Source organism: Fundulus heteroclitus, chromosome 11, assembly GCF_011125445.2.
Source record: "Fundulus heteroclitus isolate FHET01 chromosome 11, MU-UCD_Fhet_4.1, whole genome shotgun sequence".
NCBI classification, from domain to species: Eukaryota; Metazoa; Chordata; class Actinopteri; order Cyprinodontiformes; family Fundulidae; genus Fundulus; species Fundulus heteroclitus.
Window position 1 is genome coordinate 14880353 of NC_046371.1, and position 15175 is coordinate 14895527.

At 40.2% G+C, this 15175-nt stretch overlaps 1 protein-coding gene and 1 non-coding gene across 3 annotated transcripts; one reads left to right on the top strand and one right to left on the bottom strand.

The window, feature by feature from the left end:
• Positions 1 to 139: 139 nt before the first annotated feature.
• On the bottom strand, positions 140 to 15124 carry dpp3 (dipeptidyl-peptidase 3). Of its 2 annotated transcripts, none has more exons than XM_036142919.1 (19): positions 15018 to 15124; positions 11848 to 11979; positions 11577 to 11721; positions 11392 to 11481; positions 11120 to 11257; positions 10642 to 10716; positions 9998 to 10088; positions 9715 to 9845; positions 8586 to 8716; positions 8201 to 8259; positions 6389 to 6583; positions 6168 to 6280; positions 5981 to 6073; positions 5768 to 5830; positions 5558 to 5682; positions 3460 to 3580; positions 3044 to 3223; positions 1760 to 1922; positions 140 to 690 (listed from the first exon to the last, which is right to left on the bottom strand). In XM_036142919.1, exons 2-19 carry the CDS (start codon positions 11970 to 11972, stop codon positions 551 to 553), a joined length of 2178 nt encoding a protein of 725 aa, XP_035998812.1. In that variant the 5' UTR covers positions 11973 to 11979; positions 15018 to 15124; the 3' UTR covers positions 140 to 550. The 2 variants fall into 2 exon arrangements, with proteins under 2 accessions (XP_035998812.1, XP_035998811.1); XM_036142918.1 differs by lacking the exon at positions 15018 to 15124 and adding an exon at positions 13955 to 14056.
• Positions 14248 to 14329, top strand: trnas-gcu. Its single transcript has one exon. It is a non-coding gene; the product is annotated as a tRNA-Ser (tRNA).
• Positions 15125 to 15175: the final 51 nt, after the last annotated feature.

Below are 15175 nucleotides of genomic sequence, written 5' to 3' on the forward strand. Positions count from 1 at the left end.
GACTGGATTAAACATTTATGCCATTTACAATAATTTTTCTTTTTGTCAAGCTTTGAATATTTTTATTTGAGTCTGTTTTTACCAACTTTATATGTAGAGGATGGTTAAAACCTGTAAAAAGAACCAACAAAAAGTGAGACACATTAATTTTATTTTTTGTTTAGCATCAAACTCAGTTTAGGTACAGAGTGTCAAATGTCATGAGAGAGAAAAATCTTTCGACTCCAATCTTTCGATTCCAAGAATCCATTTAATTTCCAGGTAGTACAGTTTCTAATATTTCTCATCAGAAAATGTCTGAGTGCGTTTTACAAAGAGATCTGTTGCGTTATAAATCAGTTCATTCATATTTGCCTTAATTTGAACAGATCAAGCATCCAGCATGATGCGGACCAAACAGCACCTGATAGCTGACGAACACTTCCTATGGCTTTGTCACTTTAAGAATTGATCTTTTGGCAGTATTATTTAAACCGTTTCTGACTTCTCAGCACATCAAAACTGACTTTCGTTGTTTCTCTCTTAAACCAGTGGAGCCAGTCGTCCACCATCACCAGCAGGAGGCGTCCGTTTTGTTCAGATCCAGAAGGGTGGCTTCTAGGTGCTCTGCGTCATCCTGGAAGCGTTCGGTGAAGGAGCGAATCAAACCTGCCGCGCTGCCTTCATATTCCACCAGTTCTACGCTTTCCCCTGGAAACCGCACAGAGTGACACGAGTTGAATGCTGGGAAGTAGGGCTGGGCGATACGGCTTAAAACTAAAATCACCGATTTTACTATAGGAAACCCGATTAATCCATTTTCCCCCCTTTACCTTCATTTACATAAAAACAAATTTCAGAAATTATTTCTCAAAAACTTGCTTTTTGTCAGTCTTGTCTGAGAATTGAGCCAATACAAGTTGTGAAACATGCTTATAAAATAAAATGGCAGGCTCTGCCATTGCAAACAATGAAAAAAATAAAATGTTTGCTGCTAGTGGTTTTACAGGATGAGCTAGTTTAGACAATACATTTAAGAAAAGGCTTAACTTCATTTGTGCAACCTCAAACTTATTTTTATAAGTAAATGCCTCGTCTTATGGTAAAATGGTTTACTCTAGGGTATTGTGACAACATATTTTCTTGAAAATATATATAATCTTGCATGTTATCACTAAAACTATTTCCCCTTTCAGGACTGATATAGTTATGCCAACAAAGATTCATGGACGCCCAAGGTGTGCATTGACAAAAGAAAATCTAGATTTTCCAAAAATCATAAATTGCAAATTCGAATTAATCGATAAAATCCATTTATCTCTGAGCCATAATATCTCTATATAAGATATTTAACTCAAAATGTCTTTCTTTTCATAAAGTAATTATAAAAAGGCAGCTCTGCATCAAAGCTTTATCCAGAATGTCTCACAGGCACATTTGTTTTAACAAAACGCTTCAGACAAATATGACAAACTGTTGAGAAATAACCTACTGGAATACATAAAAGTATAAATATAAAGTAACGTAGACTGTCTGATATAAATAATATATCTGCTTAAAAAAAAATCTTGATATTTTGAAAATCGCCATATGTTGCTAAGCCCTACCGGAACGTAATAAACTATCGGCAGGATTTGGCAGATTTACAGCCATTATCTATTGGCAAAGTACATTTCACATTTGTCTTCGTAGCTCTGGGTGCAATAACTCATTTAGTCTCTCCTAATCTTTTAATTTCCCTCTAATCGGACTCATGGTTCAATGAACTCCAGCTCCTTACCGCTGATTCTGGTGTTGGCCTGAACAAACATTTTGCGAGCCTCTTTCCGCAGCAGGACCGTCTCCCGCAGACGCAGGAAGTTGTGAGCTCCGGTGTCGCCGACGGCGGAGTAACCCTCGTAGAGAGCCCTGCCTCCTTCCACATCAGCTGTTGATTTAAAGACCTGAAAAACGGGCGGGATCAAACTGGGTTAGGTTTGGTGGACTTAAGATTTCAACAGACCAGTTAAACAGAGACGATCATCTGTAGTTCTTAAGAAATCATGGCTGTGGCTTAGAGGTTAAACAATAAATGTAATCCTCAGGATCATTTCACAGACTGTCCAACTCTTTGAATCAGACGGTGGGACTTATGTTTGCACCTTTTTTTTTTTTTTTTTTACATTTTAAAAATTCCTGCCCCTTTTTCACTAAATAAAGGCTAATCCTGGAAAACTGCTGGTTTTGTTTTCCTTATTATGCATCGTTCCATCTTTTTTTAGGCAAGGCCTGATTAAGGGGTTTTAATACTTTTTTAAACATTTATAACTACAAACTTCAATGTATTTTGTTGGGATTTTATGCGATGAACCAACACACGATGACGCGTAATTGTGAACTTCCTTCACAAACAAAAATCTGAAAAGTGTGTCGACGTGTGTGTAAATTCCATTCAGATTAAATCCGGCGGTCCTGTTAAGGTGCCAGAAGTATTTCAAAGAAGGTTAACAAAGAGCATCATGAAGGCCAGGAAAGCTTGAAATAATGTTTTATACGCCATTATCGTGAAATGGAAAGAAAGAGTCCAGTCAACTATGTCACAAACCATGTAGGGGCCCCAGGAAACAGCTCAAGAAGAGCGTTCTGGTCAGATGGAGCAAAAATTAAGATTTTGTGGCAGCATCACGCTGTGGGGATGCTTTTGCTGCCAGCAAGGACAGAGAGGCTGGTCAGAGTTTATGGAGCTAAATACGTGGATAAGACACTTTTCAGTGTCATGTTCCAGCAGAGCAAGAACAACAAACACTCAAAAACAGCTATGACGTCGTTTTAGGATGCCTAAACCACAATTTTATATATCATTTTCTCTCTACTTGTCTGCGCAACTTTTTTCTGTACCGTATATAATCAAAATAAAACATACTATATTTGGTGTTTGTAATATTACAAAATGTCAAGAAGTTCAGTCAATCTTTTTCATAAGGCACTCCAAGTTTGTCCTTCATTCCTTTCCTACAGACTTGAAAAACGTGACCGACAAAGGGTGCATAATGAAACTGCTTTGCATGTGATGAGCTGGATATACCTGCAGTTTGCAGAGGAACCTGTGGATGGCGTTCTTTCCCACAGTGTTGATCTTGCTCCGGTCCAGCGTGACTCGGGCGTCTGGTTTGCCGTCCTGGCCCGTCACCTCCTCCAAGCCCACCAGGCCTTCTCCCGCCTCCAGCAGCACGCGCAGGATCACGAATCGGGCCTGCATGTGGGCCTGAGGCAGACAGAATCGAGGTAACGTACTGAAAACATCTCCTGACGATCATGTAGGCGCGCGGTCCGATAAAAAAACGTAAACATAAGAGCGTAAAACATCACAGACACATGGGACAGACATGCCAAATGAGGTGTAAGATGACGTTTTACATAAACGCCAGATATCAGCGGGGCTGAAGCGTTTGGAAACAAAGCGAGGAGCGACTCCAGCTGCACCTCAGGGAGATGGATTACCTGTCTCCAGCTCTTGCTCTCAGGCGTGTAGAACTCCAGACCCAGGAGTCCCGCTCTGACCATGCTCAGCCAGTTCACGTACACCACATCCTCTGCGTCCTGCGCGTCGTGGCCGAAAATGCTGCGACAAGACACACACACACGCATGTAACAGCTGACGAGCTGGCCTCCCCTCAGTGGAGTCAGCCGGCACAGCAGAGATGGAGGTGAACAGAAATAAACTTCTAATTTTCATTTATTTATCGGTTTATTAACAAGTTATGGATCACCCAACATTCCTTGGAGATTTCTAAGTTGAACCAAAACCTAAAAGAGAGTCCTCCAAATTAAATCCACGTTAGATCAGCACATCTGCGTTCGGATCTCAGGTTTTTCACAACATAAAGCGTCTAGTTGCTCCCCTTGTTCTAAAACCATTTAAATGAAACTCAAGGTGCACAAAAACACAGCAGGACAGGTTCTACACCGTCACTTATTAAACTGAGATGAAGCCAAAACGGAAAAGCTGTACGTAGAAAGTTAAGCACCAACCCAGGGTTCTCGCTAGTGAATTTCAGCTCAATGGACCGTTACGCTGAAAGTTGTCAAACTTACACTGAAATTAGACCCTTTCCATGTAATTGTGACCCTTACGCTCATTTTATGAGTGTAAGAGTCACAATTACATGGAAACGTGCGACACGGATGTTTGAGAGCAACATAGAAAGGCCAGTAAAGCTCTTGGAACGTGGATCAGTGCAGCTATACACCTGCCGAACCACATTAGCTATGCTAGCTTTTATTAGCTTGACGAACAGCCCCCTTCGAGCTGCACTACGCAACTCTCTACATAGGAAATGCATCCTTCGGGCTGCTGTGCCGAATTCAGATACAGCCATTAACTCAGACGTGATGAAGTGACACAAACACATAGATGATGGCAGCCAAATCCCGGCCTAGAGCCTTCCGAAAATGAACTACAAAGGGCGCAATCTCTTCTCTACAGACGTTTTCGTTGATTTCCGTGAGGTGGCTCGTGTCACGCAAAGGATTGTGGGATTCCTTAAGGATTCTTAGCGCGGCTAAAGGACGTCGCGGGGTTCCTAGGCAAAACTAGCCGCAGAAGGAAGCATACAGGTTTCTTTTCCTTCCTTACTGACTGCACTATTCGGACAACACTCATCATGGCGGCCCCTGACACACTTCCGCTTCCTATACGGCACAGGTGTCAAACTCAAGGCCCGCGGGCCGAATCCGGCCCGTCAAGGTAAATAATGCGGCCCTCAAGAGCCAAAAAAAAAAAGGCATCATGTCATAAAGGAGAGGCATATATCCTTTTAAAGTGTATAAAGTGGCTAAATCTGTGCCTCCTGTAAGTGTAACTCACCCCAATATCAACTTTTTTTTGCAGATAAACTGTATAAACTGGGCCTAAGGTTGCTACTTTTATGTTACTGTGCATTTTTTATACTACTGTGTGAACTGGAATGAAATTATGAAATGAAAAGTGTCGTCTATACACGTGCAACCGGCCCTTTTAATGACTTCATGACGCCAAAGTGGCCCTATATAGAAATGAGTTTGACACCCCTGCTATACGGGTATTCGGATTGAGCCTTGGGGTTTCTGCCGTTTCTCTGGACTCTACATTTCCTGGTGGGACATCCGCTCCAGGGTAGATTAGCAACAGTGTCACATCTCTCAGTGAAATGGAGGACTTTACATGGCCTGGAAATGACCATAAACTCCCAGGGAAGTTGAGAGGCGGTAGAAATGGCTCCTCTAATGTCATTGTTGATGTCTTTCATCCATGGCATTGTGTTATAAAGGTCGCTGCTGATATAGTTCCTTTGTTTCAGCACACACCTCTAAAATCAAGACCATAAAAGCTCTGCTTTTATGAGGCAGTCAGACCCGCTGCTAATCGGTTAATCAATTGCCTTTGATGAACATCTGGCCTGTAATCACGACATGGAAAACCCTAGATTTGATAGAAGAGGAGCTATACCGCTAATATTAACATACCTTCACTTTTACAATCTCAATCGTAAGGTATTTTTAGTGGATACATATAAGGTGCATTTACATCAAATCTGCAATACCACAGCACAAAATCTACCTCAGCACTTGCTTGTTCAGACAGAGATAGAGGCCGACACATTCTGCTCGGCATTCTTCATAGGTGGAGGCAATCGTGGAGAATTTACTGTCCCACGTCTCGCTGCCCCGATACCAACTCGACACCTTAGGGGGGTGATGGGACATAGTTGGTCTTCATGTTTGTACCAGACAGTAAGGAATGTGTGTTATTTTATGCTCAGAATCTCACCCTTTCCCCCGTCTCCGGGTTGACCACCTTACTCTGATCGAAGTTGAACTTGCCACCGTCATCCTTAGGAAAGAGCAAATCCGTTAGCAAGGATAAATCTTTTCTTTTTTTTTTTTTACTCCTTATACATCATTAGCTCTCATTAACACACAAGAAAGGAAACAAGGGTCTGATTTGTGTGTAAAACTAAAGTATCTAAAGTGTCTGACTGACCTGGACAAACAGCTTGCCGCTTCCATGACCCAGGAGCTCATGAAGACCAACCTGCACCTCAAAGGATGGCCCCTTCCATTTGATAAACAGATCCTGAAGCACCAAAATAACACATATCACACAGTTGGAAACAGGGACTTGATAGTTATGGAAATCACACAGCGTAAGAGCACGAGGAGGCTGCTACCTTGTCCTTTTCTTCTAGGAAGGTGAGTTTATCCTTCTGCGTGGCGTAGGCCACAGCCAGCACATTCCCAAGCGACACATTTTTAAAGCCCTCCGACTGCCTGATGTCATCATCTACAGGCACAAAAACATAGAAACATGTTTGATGCTTAAAAAAAAACCAAACAAACAGAAGAGCTGATGTTCAGAACCAAGATCAAGCCGGTCCCTCCGTTTGCCTACAGTTTGGGATGTTAATCCCGGCTGGGATGCCGCTCCCGGCAAACGTGAGGACATCCAGGGAGGTGAAGTCGGGTTTGAGGAACGTGTCCTTCTCAAACTCCTGGGGCCAGGGCAGCTCAGGGAGCAGGACTTCTGCTGAGCTCACCAACTTGGCAAAACGCTCACTCATCGCCTTGTTCACAACGGCAACAAATCCTAAAAGCAAAGTCAACGTTGGAATCAAACATACACATTTGTCTAAATGATAAATAGTTCGCTCACACCTGGAGCCTTTTGGCCTTCTTTAGGTTCTGCAAAACATATACCAATAAACTCATCAATCCAAAGCTGGGTTTAGTAACTCGACTGCGGAGAAACTGAGCCTCACATACCATTTCACTGCTCTCTAATAATGCCCTAAATGCCAAATGTTATTCTGGATTGAAAGGCAGAAATGAGCAGAAGTCTGTGCAATTCAGACAATGCTGCTGGGTAACTTTAAACGATTAAATAACTACAACTATAGTGAAATAGATGACTTCTTTAGGTTGACAGTTTTAATAAACTGCTTTTTTAAGTCAATGGATCAAAGGGTGGGTTTTCTCTGCATTTGGATGTTTATTTGGATCGGTTGTGGGGATGACTCTAGGCTTCCTGCTACGGTAAAATATCCCCCCCAATGAGAATATGAGCTGTTGAGCGGCGTGTCGCATTTTACCTCGCTTTATCGGAGCACCATGAGCTCAGTTATAGTGTTTAATGGAGCAGAAAACTGCCAGCAATGATCTTACTGCTGTGCTGGTTTACTGGTTAAAATAAGAGTTTTTACGCTACATTAACTCGGTTTATCAAACATTTTGTAGCAATTAGTGTCACAAAAATGTACATCAAGTAAACCTCAGTCATGTTAAGGTCTGATTACTGTTATTAAATGCATCTTTGATGTTACAGGAACATCAGTAGACCTGTCCTGTTGGTTCCTCGGCCCACTGGGTGCTGTGGTTTATTTGTATGTCGAGCAGGAATCAGAGAGCAAAGGCGCTGCTCATTTCTCTGTAGTTTTGGTGATTTTGTACCAAACTTTTTTTGTGTATAAAATGGAGCCGTCCCCATCAGACGTTTTCTATCTGCTTTGACAACCAACTAATTAAAGTCCTTTTTTTTAAATGATCTGCTCATAGACTATTATAAGTAAAATTTAGTTTTATGACTTAAATAAGTAATAGTAATAAAAAATATCCAACATCAATAGGTCTCTCAGGAGTTATTTTCATTTTATCAGGGGTCTTAATCTGTCTTTATTTTATAAGAGTTCACTCACCCAACTGGGGATCAGAAACAAAATAATTGGAAATAGGGTGTTATAATTAAAATAGTCGTGAGATCTGAATTCTTTCCGACTATTTGTTTTTATATTCTCCCAAAAATACTTAACCCGAAAGAGAAATATTGTACAGTGCCAATTGTTTAATTACATAAATTATTACACACCCCAGAGCCCTCAGTAGAGATTTGATGCAGAGTGTTAATGGTCTATTTAAATCTGGTTAACTTATATCCACAAAAACCAGGATGAACGTAAATAGAAGGTGTGAACAGGGCCTACATGTTAGAAATCTGGATTTCTGCATCATGTCTTTTTGTCAAAATATGAACAACTTGGTTTAAAAAGGTCAGAATTTAAATTACTGAATATATATATTCCACCTTTTCCCCCACTAATTTCAAGCAGGTCAGCCAGTTTTCAGCTCATAAAACTGTAAGAGACCTTTGGGATCCTAACCTAAAATCCCAATAAATAACAGGACAGTTCTCAGCCAGCTTTGTCGTTACCTTCAAACTCTCCTCTGGAGCCGAATGGGTCCCTGTAGCTCTCTATGAAACCTATGTAACTGTGGGAAAGTGAAAGAAAAGAAGCAGCAGAGGAGTAAAGAAGGATGAGGAGCAGAGAGGCACAGAAGTTTAAGAGGTCAATAAAGAAAGTAACACTGACTGTAGTTGGAGCAAAGGTCAATGTTGAAGTGAAAACCCAATAAAAAAAAACAACTTATTCAAACATCTGTGAGGAAGTAAATGAAAGTAAAAACTGCGATAGTGTCCTGTACACAACTAGGAGGTCACACAAATTATCTAAATTTGATGTAAGGCAATATGATCTGATTTGTAAGGGCATGTTATGACTACTGAAACGGTAAATCACTTCAGGGCTGAGTTTCACCTCTCAACAATCGGCCCCTTGTCCTTGATCCAAAACCGCGAGCCCTCTTTATGGGCTTCAATAGAACCGAACTCGAAACTGCGCCGGTACTCTTCCAGCATCTTCCTCTGGTTCTCGTTAGCAGCATAGGCCTGTTTAATATCAGCACATAAAAGCAGAACTTAAAAAAGGCAGAAGAGAAAATCAGTCACATGCTCCTATTAAAGCAGGATTATCGACTCAATCGCTCTGTTCATCCAAAGCCTCCTTTTTCAACCATCGGAGTTCCTACAGTTCCCATTTTTCAAAATCTAACACTTTTCCAAACTCTGTGTTTCTGTTTCAATCGGAAACCTTCACCTACTTGGGTTTTACTACGTCAGTTCTTCTCTTAAGACTTTCCACTTTTGAGCAAGTGAGTTAATTTCTGGGTCTCAGTGACTCAATACTCTTAACCATCAATATATTTGACAAACATGCAAGCTGTAATCATTAATTATATCATCTAATCTAAAACTTTACACCTAAATCACGTAATTTCTGTTAACTTAAAAATGAATCAATGTAATTTTTTTTAATATTTCAGACTTGTATTTTTAAGATCATTGAATAATAAGCTACATTTCCAAGACCCAGTCGTTCTTTTCCTTGGTTTGAAAAATCATAAGATAATTTTATTTTTTACTAGGCTTTATGGGAACACTGAAATAATGAATTTGTGATCCTCAACAGCAGTGCTTGGAAAAATTTACTTGCATAAATCGTTTCCAAACTAAATGATTTTGTTTTTAAAAAGGCCAACGTGAAATAATTTCCCCACCAAAGCTCTGTTTGTTTTAGGCTGATTCTGTAATTCATATTGTTCTTTTCCAAGTACAGCAGCGATAAACAGATGCACCATACAGGACCGTTATTGGGAACTGAGCTTGCTGACTAACATTAGTGGCTCGTTTTTCTTAAAGTAGGTTGAAAGGGGCGAGACATGCGGCAAAGGCACCCAGGCCGGAATCAAACCCACCACCCCTGCGCCATTGGAGCACGCATCTACCGTAATATTTTTAACACTGAGCTCATCCTAAGAAGAAAAAAAAAAATGTCATTGTTGCTGCCAAATCATCTATATATATATAAAAAAAAAAAAAAGACTCACCTGGGCTTGTTGGAGATAATGGCAGACCTTCTCCATTAGAGGACTGTAGTCTCCTCTCTTAACGATGAACTCTTTGTCTTCAAAGTTAAAGTTGCCGCAGGACGACCCACTCTCTCCATCCACCGCACAGTCTGTCAAGTAATATGGAGAATTTCTTTCATTCAGCCTCTACATTTCCCTTATTACACAAATTACCCAATTTATGTCACTAATCAGAATGTCAGACAGACAGCCTGGTTAATGGCAACATTTATTAAAAGAGTTATTTTCCACCAGTTCTAACCTTTTTGAACGGCTGAAGCCAAGCGCACCTCATAGCTGGCCTTTCCTCCGTTGTCCCTCTTGAACAGGCGTGTGTTGTAAGCAGAGAGTTTCTGGAGACAGTCAACAAGAAGATTAAACAATAACTGCAGCAAATGATTACTATCATCAATAAAACATACGTGAATGACATCGCCAGGAAAGAGATTAGATTAGGAACGAGTGAACACACCAAACCCGAGCGCAACCAGTTTCTCTTTCATGTGAAAGCTGGACTAAGTAAAAAAAAAGAAGAAAAAAAGCTTAGCCATATTTAGTATAAAATTGCCTTGTCAAATACCTCTGGATGCAGTGACTATTACATTATCAGATGTGTAAAAAATGGAACTAAATGAGCTAAAATCTGTCTTCTATAGGATTTAAATAAGATGTGTGGATAGGATTTCTACATTTGGTTTTTTTGGGCATCTCTTGTTTTATTCAAGTTGAGAATTTTACTAAACACATTTTATACAATCAAGAAAGTAGGGGGAAATGTATTTTTCATCTTTAGATTAGGTTTGACATGTGAAGGATACAAAACTGTTACAGATTACAGGATAAGACCACATAAAAATATCAGAATATTGAATATATGTCTTATAATTTTCAAACGGATTTGCTCACTTTGGAGTCTAAAAACCTCTGAGTCAGCTCAGCATCCTCCAGACAGCAGTTTCCTGAGAAATAGGTAGTAATTCCCTATAAAAAAAAAGACAAAGACAGATAGAAATATATAATTCAGAGTCATTCCTGTAGGACAGCAGAGTTTCCCAGCTAAGTTCTGTTGCAGCATTAAAACACAACAGAAAATATTAACTAAAATAACAGAAGCCAGAAAAAGCCTCAGGAAGCAACAGACTAGTGACAGTGCAAGAGAACAAATGCAAGTTCTTTACACATGACTTATTTCATTTCTTTGAGCAAATTGAACTGCAGAAAGAAAACAAAGGCAGTGAGAGCTGAAACATAAAAAAAAAAATATTAGAAGGAATTAACAGTGTACAGATTAAAACATAGACTAACAACTATCAGATCTGCCCAGTTTGTACAATACAATATCACCCCAGAAAGTAATATGAATCTGGGTTAAATTAAATCTCACCTTATCGCCCAGCCCGAGTTGTTTCTGTCGGTCCTCCAGGGAGTAAATGAGGCCTGAGCTGCTGCTCCACAGAGCCTCCATCTCAGCGGGATTCTCCTGAAATGCTTGGCTGGCCCTCACCAGAGCTTCCAGCTTGTCCTGGATAAACAAACATTCAACAGATGTGCACAGCTGGGGTATGTACTCACTCCCCAAGCTTCTTTAATAGGGATTATAAAGTAGATGAACTACATTTACAGCCAAATTTAGATTTTTATTTAGCTTTTCTTTACCTTTGGTAGATTTGGAATGAATTTGGTGTCTCCAAAAGACTTGTAGTTGCCCATGTTTGCATAAAGACCAGCAGCATACACCAAGAAGGCCTATAGATAGCATGCAGAAAAATGAGGCGTCATTAAAAAAAAGATTTTTTTTAATTATTGTCCTGAAAACAACTATAAAATACAACACCATGTACCTGGTACTCGTCAGAGCTGAGGCCAGCTGCTTTAGCGACCTGCTCCAGCTCTTCTGCAGTCTGTTTTCTAAAGATCTTCTGCAGCAGGACAAAGATGTTTGCAGACTCTGGAGATGTCTGCAGGAGCACCACCAGACCGCCGTACCTAAGACAAAAGATACAGCATAAATTTAAAAAAAAGATACAGTTTAATGAGGATAGATTCCCCTGTGAATGATTAATCTTTTGTCACTCTTTCCTGCCTGACTCCACCCAGAGGTGTGCAACTCACCAAGCTGCCCGTGACAGATAGTGCGCGTACATCTTCTCCTGAGGTGACAGCAGACGAAAGGCCTCGCGGCAGTCAAGCGCTGAGATCCCAATGTCGTTGGGGAGGTAGTACTGAGAGTCCACCATCGTTGTTCTGAGAAAATGAATAATGCAGATGACGTATTGTAAAAATAAAAAGAAAGAAAGAAAAAGAAACAGCAAAGAAACAACAACAAAAAAGGATTTAAGAAAGAATAAATAAAAACACAAAATAAATGTTAAATTGCCGATAGAACATGGATTAAATCAGGTAATGCCCTAATTGAGGCCAACTAAAACCTTTGCACTTTTTCCTCCTCTCACAAACCTCCGCAAGGACACCTCTTTGGTTTCGACACTTTATGCAAATGGCCCTATGACTCCTACGATGCAGAAAAGCGATCAGGAAGAATTGGAGGAACCAGGGGAAAAAAAAATACATGTTATGAACCAAACTGCGAACGAGTCGTTTCACTGCAAAACTACGCAAGGATCGACAACAGAAGGAGATGCTCGTTTAAAGAGGAGCTGTCGTCGAGGGCCGTTATAACTTATTGGCAACTCCTTGAAACTCCCAGGTGAAAGCAGAGAGGGCTAGCCTCACAAACTCCTGTGGGGACAATATATTAAACGTCGGCCACAAGAAAAAAAAAAAAAGAGTGAGGTATGTTAAACAGCTACAATACTCAGTGTTTCCCACAGCGCTATCTTGGCGAGGCGGCCGCCACGCCAAACTCACGCTACCGCCTCGGCAACATTCCAAAAAAACTAACTCGATATGCTTGCATGTTTATTTGATGTTAACACGCGTTTTTTTTGTAGTTGCATTCGCGCATGCATATAGTGAATGGCAGGGAAAATACAGGCAATAATACATGGATACGCTCCGCCGGTCGTCTGCGTCAGTCATCCGCGTCTTGTCTTGTTCCGGCCGACAACTCAACGCCGCGCCTAAGCAAATTCCTGGGGGAAACACTGAATACTATTGCAATCTTGCAAGTTTTTACACTTTCCAATATTTTTTTAAGTTTTATCTGAAAGGTGTTTTCTGTTTTTTTATATTAACAAAAATATCCAGAAAACTAATGGCATGCAGTTTAAATGGATCATTGAACACACATATTTCATACCAACACGTTATATAATTTTTTTTAATCTATTAAACTGTTTATTTTTTTTATATTAGGCTTATGAACAGTAGTGATTATTTTAGGCAAGTATATTTTGTTTAATTGATAAAACATTCAATTCAGAAAAGAAAAGAAAGAAATAAATGAGTCAGGAATGAAATAAAACAGATACCACAGGGCCCCGGTAATGATTTATATGTGTATCACTATGGAACCAAGCCTTTTCTTTGACAAATGTATCATAATACATGTCTCACATTGCACTTTAATGGTTTGTTTCAAAAACCAGTTTGACTACAAGCCAAAAGTGAAACAGCATGGCACTTGGACATTTTCCAGGTGTCATTTCATGCAGTTTTACTCTGAAAAGCAGCAAAAGATATCTCCTTTCAGTAAACTAGCTCAGAAATGTTGGGTCTGATTTCTCTAATGTGCAGCAAAGATATTTATATGCAATGCGAGAATCCGGCTAATTCAGAATTCAACTGACTGCTGTGATCAAGCCGCTACTAATTCATCCAGTCATAATTCATACTTGAAAATGTCTGCTGCTTTTACTTTTCAACATTTGATTTCAGGATACTTTAGAATCATTAAGCAGTACACAAACAAAGGCTAACACATACGGGGTTTTCTAGCCAGCTGTTAAACCATGAAACAAGTACAAGAGGAAAAAGTGTGGAGAAATAAGCGTCTTGGTCACCGCCTCTTTCAACAACCAGCAGGAATAAAGCCTTTTTAAAAGTACATGTTAAGTAAAGGCGAGGTTAACGGTGTGAACATTAGCTTCTAGCGGCTAAACAGTGCAGAGTCTGTGGAGTGTACTGACAACTTTAACAGCCTGCATCCCGGATTTCAAGCATACGTAAGAAAGAAAAAAAACACACACACGCGCGCGCGTTTGCCTTTTCAAAAATGTTCAATTAGAAAGGTCTTATTAAAATTGAAAAAATATGTTACCTTGAAAATGTTAACGGTTGCGTCGAAAGCCAAAGTGCAGTCTCACGCTGTTTCACTTCCTGTACTCATTCAGCGCTGGTCCCGCCTCTCAACCAATCAGAAGGCTGTATTTTGTAGTTGACGTACATTTCAACCATTCAGAACGCAACTACTTTTAAACTTTCTTCATCACTTACTTGTAATATAAAATACGCATTGCAAAAACATTACTTCTAAATAGCCGCCCACAGAAAAAAAATTACGATTATTTGCTATAAATGTTGAAAAAATACACGGAATATGCAATGCACAGCGACGAGGTGGCCGAGTGGTTAAGGCGATGGACTGCTAATCCATTGTGCTCTGCACGCGTGGGTTCGAATCCCATCCTCGTCGATAATTTATGTTTTTGTTCTATTACTTATCAAAATTGGCATACAATTTAATTACACTGGAGCCCCGAAACTGCTCGCAGTCTAGTCGCCATTTTGAATGAACCGTTTACTGACACTTTGTGAAATGGAGAAACTCTGAGCGGCAATGTATGATAATGTCATATTGCAATCTGAACTCTTGATGTCTTTCAAGGATAATTTTAACTGACAGCATCTGGGAGTATGGTCCTCTTTATAGAATTTTGAAATTACAAGAAAAGAAAGCTTCCATGGAAAAATATCACCGCTCCAACTGTGTTTTTACCTTTTTTCGAAGGAAGCCCGGGACTCATGGTGACCACCCAGCCCCTACTTTATTAAATCAAGTCATGCACTAACAAACAACACATGGTTAATTTAGCAGAACACTTTGTTCATTTTGACTATTTTTGTCCCAACTTGTCCCAGTTGTTATTTGCAATTAAACAACAACTTTAACTTATTCACGTTTTTTTAATTATTTTGACTTAGCTAGCTAGCTAGCGCAGGCTGCGGGGCCTTAGTTAGCCTAATGATAAACAACGCCTAACAAACTATAAACGCATCTTTTTATGCCAAGTGAACAAAGTAATGAATCTTACTGGGCTCAGTATAATCTGCAACCATTCACTGGTAAAAAAAAAACAATTTACTTTTCGGCATATACTCACGGATTAACTCGGAGTCGCCCTTGGGAAAGGGCAGTGGGATTCGGAACGGCTGCTCCTCTCAATGTTGCATTCCAGGACCACAGGAATTCACAAATTCAATCAAAACGGGGGACTGGGGTTCGAATCTGGGTTGCGTCAGGAAGGGTATGTAAAACCTC

Excerpts from the sequence above, each read along its gene's own strand:
- dpp3 (XM_036142919.1), bottom strand. The coding sequence starts at position 11,972 with ATGGTGGACTCTCAGTACTACCTCCCCAACGACATTGGGATCTCAGCG. Across the intron at positions 5,831-5,980 it reads GCGGCAAGCTGTTTGTCCAG|GATGACGGTGGCAAGTTCAA; the intron begins GTCAGTCAGACA and ends CTCTTTCCTAAG. Across the intron at positions 691-1,759 it reads GGCCAACACCAGAATCAGCG|GGGAAAGCGTAGAACTGGTG; the intron begins GTAAGGAGCTGG and ends TGCGGTTTCCAG.